Raw genomic sequence first — 16592 nt, forward strand, 5'->3', positions numbered from 1 at the left:
CGCAAGCCTTTTGAGCTTGTGTCCCTACGACTGTTACTCTATCTAGCGCAAAAAAAAGACAACCTGAAATTCAGGAGACACCAAATTATAAACGTAGGCTTACAATAACAGAACACAAGCATAAAACACAAAGTAAACAAGCAGCATTTTGCCACTTTCTAACTTAACTCTACCATTATTTTAAGATTAGGTTTTACAGTGATTTTCTTTTTAACCTTTTTTCAGTCCAAAAAAATTTCAGTCGTGCAAAATTTCAGCGTATCACTCTCTGTATATCTGTTGTGTTGTTATCTCCATTTAATGCTCGCTTGGCACTAAGCCCAAGGCCGCTCTCCACGCTTTATTATTGTCTGTATTTACAGCAGCATGTGGGCGGCTCCCTACAGTCCATCAGCTTGGGGAAACGGTCGAATCGGCGAAAGCATCCTGGGTAAACCAGCCAGGTGACAAGTCTTCACGGAGTGCGAATATAACTTAAGAGAACGAGAACACAGATTTATTTTGTTTGCCTTTGCATCGCAACGCTTCTGCTGTGCTCTTGACGCTACTCAAGCTTACGCATGACTGCAAGTGTTGCTTGGAAGTGTCAGGAGACGGTTGGAATTAAATTACACAGTAACGTTATCACGCAAGACAGAGCACGGGACATTGGAGAGCACCAAGTGAAGAAAAAGTGTGATGGGTTTTATTTTAGTTGTTGTTCAACATGGAAGTACTTTCAGAGTTGTCTTAGCAGCTTGCAGCTAACACGTTAAGATGTTAATTATGTTCTCATTTGCCCAGCTAAAAAATTCCACTTAGTGCTGCTATCGAAGCCAAACAGTAACTGTTGCGTTTTTTGTTTGTTTGTTTGTTTTTTAAGTCACCATCGAGCAGAGCTGGTCTTAAAAGTTTCCTAATTGACACTTTGTGATTAAATTTGTACTAATCACACCCTTTGCTGCTTTGGCAATTTATTCAGTGCTGGCATTGTAATATCATCAGGAAATGTCAAAGTGGGATTTGTATGTTTAGACCTAATAATTAATGTCTGCACATTCCCTGGTTGGGAAGCTAAGCAGAGAGCTTTGGTCTGTAATTGAATGAGCAAATTTTTTTCCTAAGCAAATTAACTTCAGAAAATTTCACTTTTATTTTTATTGATGCAAATCTTTTCCGTTTCTTTTTTATTTCATTTTTGCACCTGTAAGATTATATGTTCCCAAAACAGTCTATGTCATATGTCATCCTTTCTTCAGCTAAATACCAGGACTTTTATTTATGATATTCTTATAGGCTTCCTTAAAAATTACCGGCCTGAATGTGATGCTGATCTTTTTTATATTAATATATATATATATTGAAATCCATGTGACTAACATTTAAATTCATATTTATTTGTCATGTGCACAACAATACTTAGTATGATATGCGGTAAAATGCTTATACGACTGCCCATGACCTAAAATGGAAATATAGAATAGAATGGAAGGATTCTGCCACAAAAAGCAATAAAAAATACAAATATTTAGTTTGAAATATACACATTTACAAAGTTACAGAATAAAATAGAATTACAACAGAAATATAAAAAAAAATTATAAATTACACAGAATTAAAGTGTAATTGTAAATTGAAGGTATAAAAATAAAGAAGGGTAAAAATATGGTGACTTTTTGCCTTTGCATGGCATGGAGCGCTCGCTGACGTCAAGCAACTAGCAGCACTGGGATTTCCCGGCAGTGAAGCGTCTGGCTTTTGTCCTTCTTCTGGACTTCAACAAAGTCAGCCTAACTGCTTGCCGTCGGCCAGAGTAAAATCCCAAACATATTTTTAGCTAAAATCGCATCAATTGTTTGCAATGTACATTATGAGTGGTTGCACAAACTCATGATGGTGCGAGCTAAGGCATATCGATGTGCACATGCATGCCATTTTTTACAGTCAGATACGTCATTTGTCATTATAAACGTGAACAGTTATGACATACAAACCTGTGATCAAAAAACTCGAAATAGAGCAATGTAAACTCAGCCATAACGAAGTTCCTTAGCACTACCTGTCTGTACTCTTCTAACCATGTACGTATAATACACCATTTTTGATTTTTGCTTCGATTCAGTTTAATAACATCAATGATTATCGTCTGATTTGTCTCAAGCAGCTATATTTCGTACAGGTTTTAACTAAAATTATCTAATAAAGGTTTAAACGCTGTGTAATGTTTTTAGTTATGTAAAAATCATGTCTCAGACAAAGGGCTACTCAGGTTTCGAGCAACTCAAAACCTGATGAAAAAGCGGTAACCTTTTATCCATTTAACATTTGTAACTTTGTCAAAATTATTTAAAAAGTATGATTTGATCCTAAATCAAAAACTGCCCCATGGATTCGACTGATTAAATCACACAGCTCCCTCAACTATGCTCCATCAAAATAAAAAAATTTTGGCTCCTTGTCAAGCTTTCTCTTTCATATACAGGTCGTCCCCGACTTATGAGCGAGTTCTGTTCCGGGAGCATGTTCTTAAGTCTGATTTGTTCTTAAGTCAGACAAAATGTGGCTTATACGCCTTTGACACAGATAAACAATGAAAAACATATGAATTCACTGAATCCGTTCCCTTTTCCCAAACTGCCATCATGTGATCAAAAACCATTAATGCGCATAAGGAAATGAATCTTACATGTGAAATGTATCAGTGTAATCTCTGCGCCTTTAAATCTCAAGGGGAATCCCGAACACCATTTCGTCTTAGAGCTGTTTCCCACTCTATTGGACTGTGAACTCTTAGGAGAATTTTTAGGATTATTCACCATCGGGACAGCCATTTGCCATCCCAGACTGATTCATTGAAACCAGTGAGGCTGATTTATATTTCCCGCAACCCCACACATATTTTTCCTTGACATTTTTTTTTATATATATAAAAAGCTGTCTACCAGCCTGAACATTGTTGCCTTTGTTGTTTGTGTGAAATAAAACTAAGAAACTTTATTTATTTTTTATTTAAATTAAACATTACTAATCATTAAAACATTCACTTTACTGATGGCTTGAAGAAACTGATTTTTTAGTGTGTGTGTGTGTGTGTGTGTGTCATCACTCTAGGTGTATGACTTATTGAGGACACACTGCTGATAATGCTGATCCACCTACAGTATGTATCAGCACTTTATTCTAAAAGTCTAGTAATTGTCAAACACCACACTTTCTCAAGTTCACCCCAAGAGTTTTAATAAAAGGATAGAATTTTGGCTTCTCTTTAATCTTATTATTATTTTTTTTTATGTACAAACGTTACAGTTGGAGCTCATATAAGCAATCAAGCAATGCTCTCCAGAGTGGCTACACAATATGATGTATTAATACCACCCAATCTATTTTTCTTTCTGTCCCAACTTCCAAACCGGCTCAATTTCCTCTGGAACGTCGAAATCATCCTTTTCTTCTGCCACAGGCCTTGTACATGTCCATCTATCACGCCTGAATGGAGAAACGAGGAAGCACGCGGCTTTAACTGGTCACGTCTTCATCATGGAGATGTGCGCTGTCGGAGTAGCTGTATCGCAGGCCTCGCAGACGCGAGTCGGGCTGCGGCGTGATGAATCGCTCATAAACATGCCATTACTCATTCATGAGCACGAGCTCAGTCAAAGTGGGGGGAAGAGAGAAAAATGGAGGGATGAAGAGAGACATGAGGGAAAGAGATATGCAGAAGAAAAAAAATCAGTAGGCAGGAGAGAAGGACGGCTAAGATCAGCAATGCCGGTGATTAGGGAAAAAGGCTGGGGGATGATTGTGTTTTTCTAAAAACTGAGCATTTTATGAAAAATGGACAAACTTTCAGCAGCAATCATTTAATAATCACCTGACTTGATAAATTCATTTCCACTGCTGTGTTTCAGGGGGGATTTTTTTTTTGTTCCAATGGACTTTTATAGCTTTTAATGAATCAGTGAATCGACTCTTTGGAATTGACTCCAAACACCTTCAAGCTAAATCTGGGTGGTGACCTTAATAGGAACACCTGTATATTCTTACCGGCTAATCATGTGGGAATGCATAAAGCCAAGAGCTTCAGTTAATCGGGAAGTAGGGACGACTATATGGTCTCTGTGACCGTGGCATGGATGTTAGTGCCAGAAGAAATGGTTGGAGTATTTTCAGAAACTGAAAAATCATTTTCATGCATGCAGTCCCTAGACAGGAGTAGCAAGGGCTCAGCCGGTTACGGTTCTGGGTTGCTGATTGGATGGTCTGGGGTTTGAGTCCTGCCACTGCTGGGCCGTTGGGCAAGCCCATTAAACCTACGCCCATACAAAACAACTTAACTGTTGCCAGTACCAAAAAGAAAGAAGTTGGGCATCAGGCTAGCAAGCTTGCCCTGTGCAGAACACAACTGCTACAGAAACGGTGAAACCCATACACTACCGTACAGTACAGTAAACCCGTGTTGTTGTTAAAGGTGATCAAAAGACAGACTTGTTCGGCTACAACGGCCACATCAGCTTCTGCTCCAGTTGGCAGGGATCTGAGGCTATGTGGGGCACAAGGCAAATGGACAGCTGATGGAAAAAGGTGAACATCACTTCTCTGCTCATAACCTCATGGCTTCTTAAGACATGATGTGATCAGTTATAAACATATAGCTGGTAATACCAACCTTAAGGGTTGGGAGATTGGATCTAGTATTCGGTCTGCGCGCTTGGCTTGAAGTTTCCATGTTCGCGCCATGCTTGTTTAGTTTCCTGCAGGTATTTCGATTTCCTTTCACGTTTTAACGACTTTATAAGCGTTTCCACATAAGGGGGTTAACTGGGTAGTCTCCAGGCCTCGTTGAACCTTACACAGGATAAGAGGTATACATATTGAATGGACAGACGGACAGACGGATTGGACTTACTATTAATTGTTTAAGGTATTTTTATTTATTGTATACATTTCCACTCTGTAACATGCAGGGTATACAATAATATAGTAAAATACATTTGTTACCTCAATAAGGCATGCACCGCTTCCTGAGTGTCAGGAAATGCAGCACCGCAAGGAATAAACTGTGACCTATAAGTAATGACTAAGTGGGAGAAAAAAAAAATGCATTCAGAAAATATTCACAAAAATCTTGCCTATTTGTGTTCCTCCTTCAGTCTTGCGAATAAATAGATTTATAAATCTCAGTGAACCTTTGATAAGCCAGACCTTGGACAAGGACGACGTCTAATTCGGGCAGAAATTCACTGAAATAAGAGGCGCATGCACGTTTTTTTCTCTCCCACACACTCGAGCGCACACGCCCGAGCTGCTTCATATGATAAACAGAAGAGCCAGTGAATAAACCCTGACTACGCTAGAATTTGAATAGAAATTCTCGAGGGTCAGAGTGCTCTATTGGCTGCGTGTGTGTGAGTCAGCTGTAACCTTTCCCCTCGCTGAGGAACACGGAATAATGTGAAAGAGTCCCCGCTGAGAAATATCACCCTATTACAGCAGCTTAAGAAGACAAAGCGCGGAGGCATGAATTAACCTTATTCCAGGAACGAAATGTCGCAGGTTTAAGGGGCTTTCACATGTGCAGTGATGAATTTCATTCAAAACATCCTCCGAGTTGTTTTCTTTTAGTAGAATGTGAAAAAAACCAACAACAATCGAGCGCGCTCGGGTGTGGACGAAAATATCTGGACCGAAGAGTGTGATTCGATAAGAAGTGATTTGATTCAAAATCGACTCGACTCCATGGACTGAAGGGAAATGTTCTGTATTTTGACTTTTATACACGTGCACGGCTCACCTGAATCGAGTCACATAACGCTCGTTATTTACACTTTAAATTGACACTTTTATCCAGTACTTGATTCAGCTCTGATTTATTTTGCTTTTCGAATTGTTCATTCGCATGCAGTTTGAAACCAAATGAAAAATATGTTCATTTCATTCTGATTGTGTAAAACTGCACTATATTTCTTTTCTTTTTTTTGTTTCCTTTGTTTTTCTTTACCGCTATGCTTTGACACTTGTTCTCATGCAGAGCATTAAACAACAGTACGAGACACTCTAGATCTTGAAAGTGTGCGGCACGGATTAAATGGCTGCTTTGGCAGAGAGTGTAGTGTTTTGATATTCCACCCGAATCCACAGTCAGTGTAATGAGTTAATACTTACATCAAAGGCAAAGCAAGGAAGGTCAAAAGCTCCTTCCTGTCAAACACACACACACAGGACTTTTTTCTCCCAAATTCTAACCCAACTTGGCCTTGACACTCTGCTGTACTGACAAAGACAGAGAGAGAGAGAGAGAGAGAGAGAGAGAGAGAGAGAGACAGCCTGGAGGATAGAGGGAAAGAAAAAAAAAAACCCTCTCCCTCTCACTTGCTCAGTCACAAATAATCCGCCGGTTTTGAACATTCCCACAGCGCAGGCTTTAGTCACTTGGGGGAATGGAGGCGTTAGAGGAGAATTGAGGACATCCATCCACATGAGCTTCTGCCCACAACTCTGATGTAATATTGAGTAAATGCAAACCCCATACTGAAGTCAAGCTTTAAAAGAGAGTGGACGGGTCAGTGAGGTTACGTCCCAAATGTCTACAAGCTCTTATAATGCCGATGGAGCACACTAGACGATAAAAGAAACACTGCATTAGCGAGCTCTTAAGCTGTTGCACTGTTGTTGTTTTTTTACATAATAACATGGGGGGGATTACAAAGGAAATCTGAAAAAAAATTTGTCAAGTAACTACATACTGTACTGTTTAATGTACAGTACTGTGCAAAAGTCTTAATTCCTTGAATTTAAATTTAATTAAATAATCTACTGTAGATTAAATGAAGGAATCAGAAGAAAATGGTTTACTGCGACTGGCTGCAAAGTGCCAAAAGATACAATTGAAAAACTGATTCTTTATGTAATGACCTAAACAGCGACCTCGTTTACCTTCTCGTCTGTTCCAAGCACTCAGCGTTCAGCATCACCGGTATACTAATCACTGACCTGATCATCTGTCATCATCTGCACCTGTTTCTCACTGACGTTTTTTAAGCTTGGGTGATTCAAAGGTCACTGTGTGGCTTAACAAACCAAAAAATATATAAAAAATTAATCTGAAACTGCTCATGTAAAGGGACTAGTCTGAAAATGAGGAGACAAAAAAATTGAAAAAAATGAGGGCCAGAAAAGAACCCTGGAGAACTGTTCCTGAAGACTACATTAAAAATACAAATGATGTGTTTTCTCCGAGACACAAGTGATGACCGCATCGCAACATTTTTGCACGGCTGCTCATACATCGTTAAATGGTGCCTTAACCTGCTCTGAACTCACAGACGTCCATGATTGATATGACTGATGTGAGAGTGCAGGTGTGCTACCCTTCCCTTCCCAAGAAAGAGAGAGAGAGAGAGAGAGAGAGAGAGAGAGAGAGAGAGAGGGAGGGAGAGAGGGAGAGAGATCTGCTCTTTAGACTCCCAGCTACAGATAGCTGTAGCATCACCGGGATTCAAACTCATGATCGCTGATAAAGTGAACGCTAAGGCTACATTATTAAGGTCCTAACGAAGCTACTGCCTTCAAACAGAACATGTTATTGTCCTGAGCAGATGTGTATGATTTAATTGAATATGCAATTTAAAATAATTCTAAAAAATTGGTCAGTTTTGATTCAGTGAAATGATTTTGACAAAATTGATAACTACCACAACTTTTGTAGAAAATATCATTCAATTAAATCTTTCACAAATACTCGTGTTTTGTGAGATTATTGCTGATGCTTTTTTTTAACATTTAAACAACTGATAACACAAGTAACAACATTTCGAAGTTTATTTACAACTTTTAGTAGTAAATATAGCATCTTGAGACAAATCATGATGTAAACCTTAATGATTTTTTTTGTGAATTGAATTAAATCCAATCAACAGTCCACCCATGATTTACAGCTTTGTACTACTGATCATGTGCATGTATTGTAGTTTTACGTAATGACTATGTCTACATGATGTAGACATGTACATATACCCTGTGTACACATACACCTTGTGAGTTTACAGATGTATTACTCTGGAAACATTACTTAAAAATAACACCTGAATTACCACATTAACGGTCCGGGTTTAAAGGAGCCTGTCGAGCAGAAAAAGCAGAAGATAGAAGCGGACAGCAGCGAAGCAGCCCGAGCTCATTTACATGCGCTGACTTTTACACCCGACATCAGGCAAAGACAAGGTATCATTGACCAGAATTAGCCACTGTGAAATTATCCTTCAGCCTGAAATACCAAGAGACTAAAAAGCAACACGCATCAGTCACGGAGATGGACGGGATCCCGTCCTAAAAGCAGCCCCTGTGACTTCGCCGTCGACCTGATTTACTTTTCTGTCTGAAATTTACACTACACTTACTACCTTCTAAAGGGGGGAAAATAACAGTCCCAGGACTCATGGGAAGGTCATTAACCCATCCGACTGAGCAAGCGGAAACAATAGGGCTCCAGAGAAGCGCCATTTTACTCACCGCTAGGATCGGTGACACAGGGACACAGAAACTTCCAGTGAAATCAAAAAGCTATGGAATGATTAACATCAACTCTGATGAGGGTCACACTACCCTGACTGCATGAATGAAAAAGTGAGCCATTAAAAAATAAAAAGGGAGTGAAAAAAAACCCCCAAAAAACAATGAGTCAGCGTTTTCAAATGTAGAAATTATTGAACACTCTGGAGCTCCCAACCCAGTCTGGATACGTCAAGGGATCGGCAGACTGTTCACTCACTGTGACTAACCAGGATGCTGTGTTCCAACAAGCTTACTCACAGCTAGCATAATGCTGCAGCACGATGTAGCACATGCTAGCGAACTGAGAAAACTCTAAGAAGAAGTAAAAGATTCACACCATTAGTACCTCTTTCACACATATAGGAGGCCAGTGAGAAATCTCGGTAAGAAACCTGGTGTACTACTGAAGATTTCCTGGATCTCCTGGGCTCTCGGAGGATCTCTTCAAACTCCCTAAGTGTCTTTTGAGACTTGCCATTTTTTAGCAAGAACTAGACAATTTTTGGACATGTCAATTATTTTCTGTAGACTTCTCACAACAACAAAAACAACAAAAGACTACTTTTATCCTCCTATTACTCTCCTGAGGCTGGTTCTTACCGCACTTATGGCGGCAGGACAGTGACTGGGAGATTAAGGAGATTAAATAGGAATCGGAATTTCTACAAGTTTAGGAAATCTCAAAGATCATCAGAGAGAACCCCCACTAGTGGCACCAGGCACATGACGTAAGTCGCTGGACTTGTGAACTTCCTGTTTTCGCTAAAGGTCTCCCCAAATGTAGAATATTTCTAGGTCAAATAATAATCATTTTCTCGCCAAAATTGCTCTCGACTCTGGAAATCATTAGATGCATTTACGGTGGACTGAGACACCAGTCTCTTCACCATTAGCAATAAGCAACCCACTAACTAGCCCAAATTGTTTAACCGTAGCCCTGCTGTGTTCTCACACACTTTTACGCACCATCGTACGTTCCGCTCTCCAGCAGCAGCCCGCTTTCCTCCAGAACACGAAAATCCTCCACGCTGATGAAGTTATAGTCCACTCCGGGAACCTCGCCCTCCCGCGGCTGTCTTGTGGTACCTGTTAGAGAAACGGACGCAAAACAAAGGGTCATATTGTATCCTTAGACTTTAGAAGAATTGGGAATAAAGGAACACAACTTCTATTATCACATAAACTAAAATACTACTAATAATAATAATAACAAAAACAATCTTTTAAGGGACCAGACTTGAGCACTGAGAAGAACAAAAAAAATTAACTTTGCTTCTTTAAAGGACTAGTCTCCTTTTTTTTTTTACAGTGATGGTCAGAATAATTTCATCTTCACTCTTAATTTAATAGCCTGCAACATGTCTCAAATCTCAGATACAGGCCTGCTTTTACTTGAGTAGAGCTTCCAGATGTGAGTGGTGTTTTTCAACTAGCAGATAAATCCGATGCAAGAATGAAGTTGTTGATGTCCCAAAGTTACGTCAGTATTCAAATAGGACATACACACACATTGTTCAAATTAAAGAGTCTTAAATCTAACGGTTCTCGACCCCTGACCCAGAGGACCTCCGTCTGCTCAGTCACATCCACTTTGATTCAAAAACTCTGACACCTTCCGTCACAACCCAGGCCCGGTCTGACTTGAACGATCCTTGTATTTTGTAAATCATTATTATTATTATTTTTTAAAGACGCTATTTCTGATTCGTCTTTAACATGTCTTTGCGGAGTCTGTTTCCCTGAACGATACACAATCTGGTCACAAAAGAAAACTGTAGTCTTCACTGTTTATCAGGGTAACAGTTGCACAAAAGACAGGCAAATATAAACAACTCCTCAGCTTGACTGACATCCTAGCTGGCCAATCACACAGCAGTATAGGAAGGGCGGGAATGAGAAAAACATCGTGCCCAATATCCAGTGCATTTGAGAAAAGGTTAGTTACTTATACAAGTATCTACTGCATTGATTACCGACAGATGTTTCAATCCTGTTGTACAAATGCTCATCTTCCTAACGTAAGAATAACATCCTACCTGGAGATGATCCTTTTTCGGGAATTTAGTTTTTACTTTCAGCCCTTCTAATGGATGCCATGCTTCATAATGGTCACGTGACCAAATTTATTTTATTTTTCTGCAATAGATGTGCCAAATTCTTTGTTTGTTTTTTCCTTCTATTAAAGATAAAGTATATCGTCTAATCATTTTACCTGAGAAAAAGACAAGCTCTGAAAAGTCATTAAAAGCCCAATGTGAGTGCGTGAGTGTGTGTGTGTGTGCGTGTGTGTGTAAGACCTTCTGACTGCTATTGTAGGTCATTATGGGTGCAGGGCTTATTTAATTCATTCATTCCCCTGCTGTCACTAGACATCTGGTGTATCTGACACAAGCATGCTCGGCAACACACCACCACGCCACAGACGCATTATTTCAGCAACAGTTCTGTGCAACAACTATTTAAAGCTTATACAGAACAAACACACCCACTGTATAACATGTGGCCTGACCTTTCTTCCATTTCCCACGAACAACTTTCGCTCCTAGATGCATTACATTTCTATTTGCAAGACATTACAAAAACTTTTAAGGAAGTAACAAAGATAAGAGGTGACCTACCCTAGTAGTCACAGTTGGTATATTTTACTAATCGGAGCACAAGGACAAAACAAAAAATCTCATTTTAAGCCACATGACGAGTTGTCATATGATAGTTTCTGTGAGCAGTGGGTGGATCGTTTGAGGTTGAAACTGAATGCCACTCCTTACATTCACAAGAATTTGATTCATATTACACGAAACAATGCGTGCACAAGTGTGTATCGAAGTTCAAAGTCTGCTACGTGCAAAAACTGCTCAGTGTGAATTCAGGAAATGAAATTCCGATCGTGACGATCTTTGCATGTGTACGAGTTTACAACGTGAAAAGTGTGCGTCTGTATCAACTGATATTTCTCCTGGTGTTTCATTAGCGCTGCGCTCCCAGGTGTTCCTGATGACCGCGTGCCTTTACAGGGTCTCCAGGAAAGCATTTTATTTATTACAATCTTGAATTGCCGGTCTGTAAACGCCTGTAATGAAATATCTTCCGAGACGGAAGGGGAGCCATTTAGATGATGGAGGAAACACTGAAACATTGGTTATGATGCTGTATGACAGGTTTCGCACCTTGTTATTCGGTGCTGTTGTGAACCGGGGCTGCTGTTATTACTTTAGCCAACATTTTAATAGGAAGTACAATATATCATATCTGTGGCATTATGAGAGCGCAGATTTTTCGCTGAAACCTCATTACAGAGATCAGGGCAAAGCTTAAAAGGGAAGATCCTTAAACTGCTTTTTTTTTTTTAAAAAAAGGAAAGAAAGAAAGAATTGCTAAAGATTAAACACCTGGGCATCAGAGCCTCTACTCCATCCTCTCTGCCATCCTTCTCTTTTTTATCAGCGGATGAGACGGAGGGAGATTACTGCCGCGCCATAAAGGATATTAATGCCTCTGGGAGAGCGAAGATGGCCAGAGCAGCGAGGATTACGTGCCGAATGGGAACGCGCCAGCCGCTTGATCTCTTCTCTCGCTCCGTTTCCTGGGACTTTAATGACTTCGCTGACCCGCTGCCCGCGGAAGAGGGACGCGGGGGTTGGGGGTTGGGGGGGGTGCACTCTTCATGTAACACTTCTGAGGCTGAGGTGTTATGATGGAGTGGTGAGCGAGAGGAAAGAAGTGAACTAGATCAGCCTTGGGCAGGAGAGGCCTCGTGAGGGGTTGTTAGTGTGGTCACTCCAGGTCGTTCTGAAAGATTCATGATGAGCGAAACAACACCAACCTGTGCCGGTGGAGTCTCGATTCAGCAGATAGAGAAAAGCCTCGCTGACTGTTACACTTGGCATAATTGGATCTTGGGTTATCATTAAAGAGGAACATATTATAAAAATTCACTTTTGGATCATTTTTGGACAGTCTCATGGGTCTGTAGAGTGAGAAAAACATATCCCCTGACTTTGTTTCTTCTTTAACTTTGAATATTTCTTTCTGTATAAATGAGTCTTTTGTTATTCATGACATTTACAATATTCCTGAAGGAGAAAAAAAACAAAAAACTAAGTTGGCAAGACTTTCCACCAGCTCCGGGCTTGACTCCTCCCAGGTATTCTGTATTTTGGTCTGTCTACGTGCCATTCGGCACATCAGGTGATGGATACGCCCCACCCTGGAGATATATCCGTCGTTTCTATGGCAGTTAGGTAAGGCGTCGGGTTGCCAGCTCAACGCCAGATTGTCATTCACACACTACAGGCAATACGGGAAAGTTGATCAGCCTTAATCTGCATGTCTTTGGACTGTGGGAGGAAACCCGGAGTACCCGAAGGAAACCCCCCAAGCACGGAGAGAACGTGCAAACTGCATCCACACAGAAGATCTGAGGGCGGGAACAGAACCCCGACCCTGAGGGGTGCGAGGCGACACCGCTAACCGCTAAGCCACCGTGCCATCGCTCCTCCCTGGAGCCGCCATAATAGGCACAAAACATACAGCCCACACTGTAAAGCTAATGTTGCCAATGATGGCTTGTACTGCATGCCGAAGCAGGATAAATCTTCAGGATAGTCAGTTTGATGTGTTACCAGACAATCAGTGTGAAATTTCATAATCTAATTTCACGGACTTTTAGGAGCAATAAATCCATTGTGTGTGTGTGTGTGTGTGTGTGGATATGAGAGTGTTATTTTATGATGATCCTCAATTTTAATCTTTTTAGCCGAGGGAAGGGTATGAATGATAGTATGGATGTATGATAGCTGCAAACTTCGCCTCTTAAACTCTGTTTCTTTTTTATGTTTAATTTTTTTATTTCATTTTTATTATTTTATTTCGATTTTCTCCCTAATTTAGGGTTATCTAATTTCTCCCCTTCACTAGGGGGCTCCCACAATAAGCTACTACTACCACTCAGCCAGGAGGGCCGAAGACCATCACGTGGTCCCTCCGAACCACGCGATGCAGCTGACTGCATCTTTTTGACGGGTCGCTCCTTTCCTATCCGCTCCTTTCGTTTGCGTGAGCTTACAGACGCTTCTGATTGGCGGTAGAGCCATAATTAATGTGGGAGCATCAAATACCTGGGTAGAAAAAGGGACAGAATCGGAGTAAAGACGGGTAAATTTGGCTCCAAAATATAAACCACCAGAATCACCAAGTTATGACGTGTGTTCATGTTAATAAAGACAACCTTTGTTTTTCGTGCATCCAGTAAGCTTCTGTTCGACACCACTAATCTCACCCACAAATCCAATAGTACGTACCGTACATTGTCGTGTTTTTGGATTAGTTAACCTGTTCCCTGATCCGCAAGCACAAAAAAAAAACTCCAGGGCCGAGGATTATCTTCAAGGGACCACAATCCGTTAGATATTTTAGTCACTTATATCATTGTGTCATGTTGTAAGTGCTTAAGTATCATGTCTCATGGTGTATGTTGTGATACACACAATCGTAAAAAAAATTTTTTTTTTTTAAATGACATTGCTATTCCACAACTTGTAAATGTTTGTGTTGAGAGCAGTTAGCTGAGCATTAACAGCTGCCTCAGAAATGCCATAAACAGAAGACAGACAGACGAGTGACGGTTTTTAAGAGAAACGAGAGGACGTCAGTGAAACGATACAATCTCGAGTCGGGCGCGTGTCACGATAGAAGGACGTGTTGAAGTGAAAAGCTGAGTCATCTGTGAGTCAAAATACAGCAGCGCGTGTCTGGCATTGGGGTTCGTGTTCAGGGCAAACAGGAAGCAAAGTAACATTCAATTCTGTCAAAAGAAGCTCAACAGAAATCCAAGCAAAGTTTGGTTGTTTTTTTTAGTTCTTTTCATTTAAGTGGTGATAAGCAAAAGCATCTTTTTTTTTTTTTTTTTTTACATCGAGGTGGTTTAACAAGGTCGGAAGAGGTGTGGGCATAAAAAACGCCTCCACACACACCAAAAAAAAAAAAGTGTCTTTAGTTTGCATTGTCTAAGCCTGTAAAGCCACTTTAAAAAAAACTTTTAAAGGACTTTTTGCAGTACATGCCTAAGTGTCTACTGGTGTTAATATTGCTTGCATGTTACAGGAACTCGGCTGGGAGTTACTGCCACATCCCTTGTACAGTCCTGACCTTGCTCCAAGCCGTTGCCACATGATTGACCCGTTAAAGGAGTTCCTGGGAGGCCAGCGTATCAGACGTGAAGCAGACAGTCTAATCATGGCTCTGGCCATTTTTTGAGAAAACCTTTAACCTTGATGGTATCCATGCATTGGTGAAATACTGGGATAAGTGCATTATTGTAGCGGGAAATTATATAGAGAAATAAAGGGAGTTTTAATCTTTCAAGCTGTGCAAACAGAAGACTTGAACGCCTATCTGGAGTATCCGGATAAGATTATTCAGTAAAGCAAGAGGAGACTTAATAAATATAAAATGTTTTAGGGGAAATAAAAATCTAAAGCATATCCATACGGATACTCCTAACACTGTAACCTAAGTCAGCAGGAAAGCATCAGGATGGACGTCTCATTTCTACAAAACTAAAACGGACTAAAATATTTCAGGTTAATCTTAAAACTGAGTTCAGAGCACACAGGTCTGGTTAATACACATGGTTTTTGGGCATTCTCTGTCATCCAAGCATGATGGAGGTCAAGGCATGATAGAAATAACAAGAGTCAAGAGGAGACAGTCCTTGATTGTTATATTGAGGTCACGAGTCACAACACACATTAACCATCAACTTAAAAAGAGCAGAATGGAGCAGAATTACCACTAAAAAAAAACAAAATAAACTGCTCTCTGTGCTTTAGAAACGGGTTACTGCATTAGTACTATTACTATTCACTGAAAAATGTTTTTTTTTCCTCATCGCTGAATTAAAATTTCCTACAAATTAAATTCATCACTTGCCAGCAAATTTAAATTTAGCTTTCTCGTGAAAGAGAGAGATTCGTTTTCATCGCCGAAAACGCGAAAAGGTTCCAGAGATGAAAAATGAAACAAAAGTTCATCTTAGCCAGACAGTGAGACTGAGAGAAAGAGAAAGCGAGTGTGTGAGTGAGTGTGAGAATGTGTGTGAAAAAAGAGGTGAAGTGTAGCGGCGATGGCATCAATCTCTTTCTCCAGGAGCAGCTTTTGGACAGACGGCAAGGCTGCAGATTAAAGGTGCCTTGCAGCACGCGAGAGACGCCGCAAAGATTTACGCTCCTGTACTGCGGCATTACGAGCCGCTCTTACGCGAGGGAGTGGAGCTGCTTAAGAAAGGTGCTGCTGTAAAGGAAAACTCCGATCTGAAAGTCCTTCGATAATATGGCCATTACTAAAATGTTTCGAATTTTTTAGGGGATCTGTTTTTATGGTTGCTGTCAGAAGTTGTTTGGTTCCTCTGATGTCCCAAGCAAACATTGTTATTGTTGGTGCCTATTAGAAATGGAGGAAAAAAATCTTAAACAAAAGGAAAAACAACCATGATTTACTTTTAGCTCCTAAATATGTCTAACTAATGGGAAATCTGATATAATTAATGGAAACCGTGGGGCGAGAACGCAAGTGCAAGAATGTGTCGAGTTACAGCAAAGTCTTCGCTCCTTTTAAGTAGAATGGACTGAATTCCACTAGATATCCCTAGAGATGAGGGAAAATAATTATTTAGCTATATATCGCAATTCTTTTGTCCCCACACCGGACTCCAAAATCAAGTTAAAAATAAATAAATAAATGAATGAATAAATGAATGAATAAATAAAATGTACGTATGCCTGCATTTGAGGTGGCAATATGTTGCAGTTCATCTACATTCCTACAGGTGGTGCTCTAAACTATTCACACATTGACAGGCACTACAGCATCCTGGGTGGTAGGAGTGAATTATTAGCTGAACTGCGATGGAACCCGGTTAAAAAAAAGTGAGGTAGAATTGAGATATATTATAAAATAATATATTTTATAATGATGTTATCACGAAGGTGATTGTTAGGTGCCGCTTAAAATTGTGATTTTATAAACATCCTGATTCGATATTACATTTTCACTTGATGAAGTCA

General features: G+C 40.2%; 1 protein-coding gene across 2 annotated transcripts in view; it reads right to left on the reverse strand.

Moving 5' to 3' along the window:
• magi3a (membrane associated guanylate kinase, WW and PDZ domain containing 3a) overlaps nt 1-16592 on the reverse strand; it is a 151098-nt gene that overhangs the window by 51740 nt on the left and 82766 nt on the right. For both annotated transcript variants that reach the window (XM_053482070.1, XM_053482071.1), the window contains exon 3: nt 9496-9615. In XM_053482070.1, the coding sequence (XP_053338045.1) occupies nt 9496-9615 (120 nt within the window). The remainder of the gene's footprint in view (nt 1-9495; nt 9616-16592) is intronic.

The sequence above is a fragment of the Clarias gariepinus genome, chromosome 22 (assembly GCF_024256425.1).
Source record: "Clarias gariepinus isolate MV-2021 ecotype Netherlands chromosome 22, CGAR_prim_01v2, whole genome shotgun sequence".
NCBI classification, from domain to species: domain Eukaryota; kingdom Metazoa; phylum Chordata; class Actinopteri; order Siluriformes; family Clariidae; genus Clarias; species Clarias gariepinus.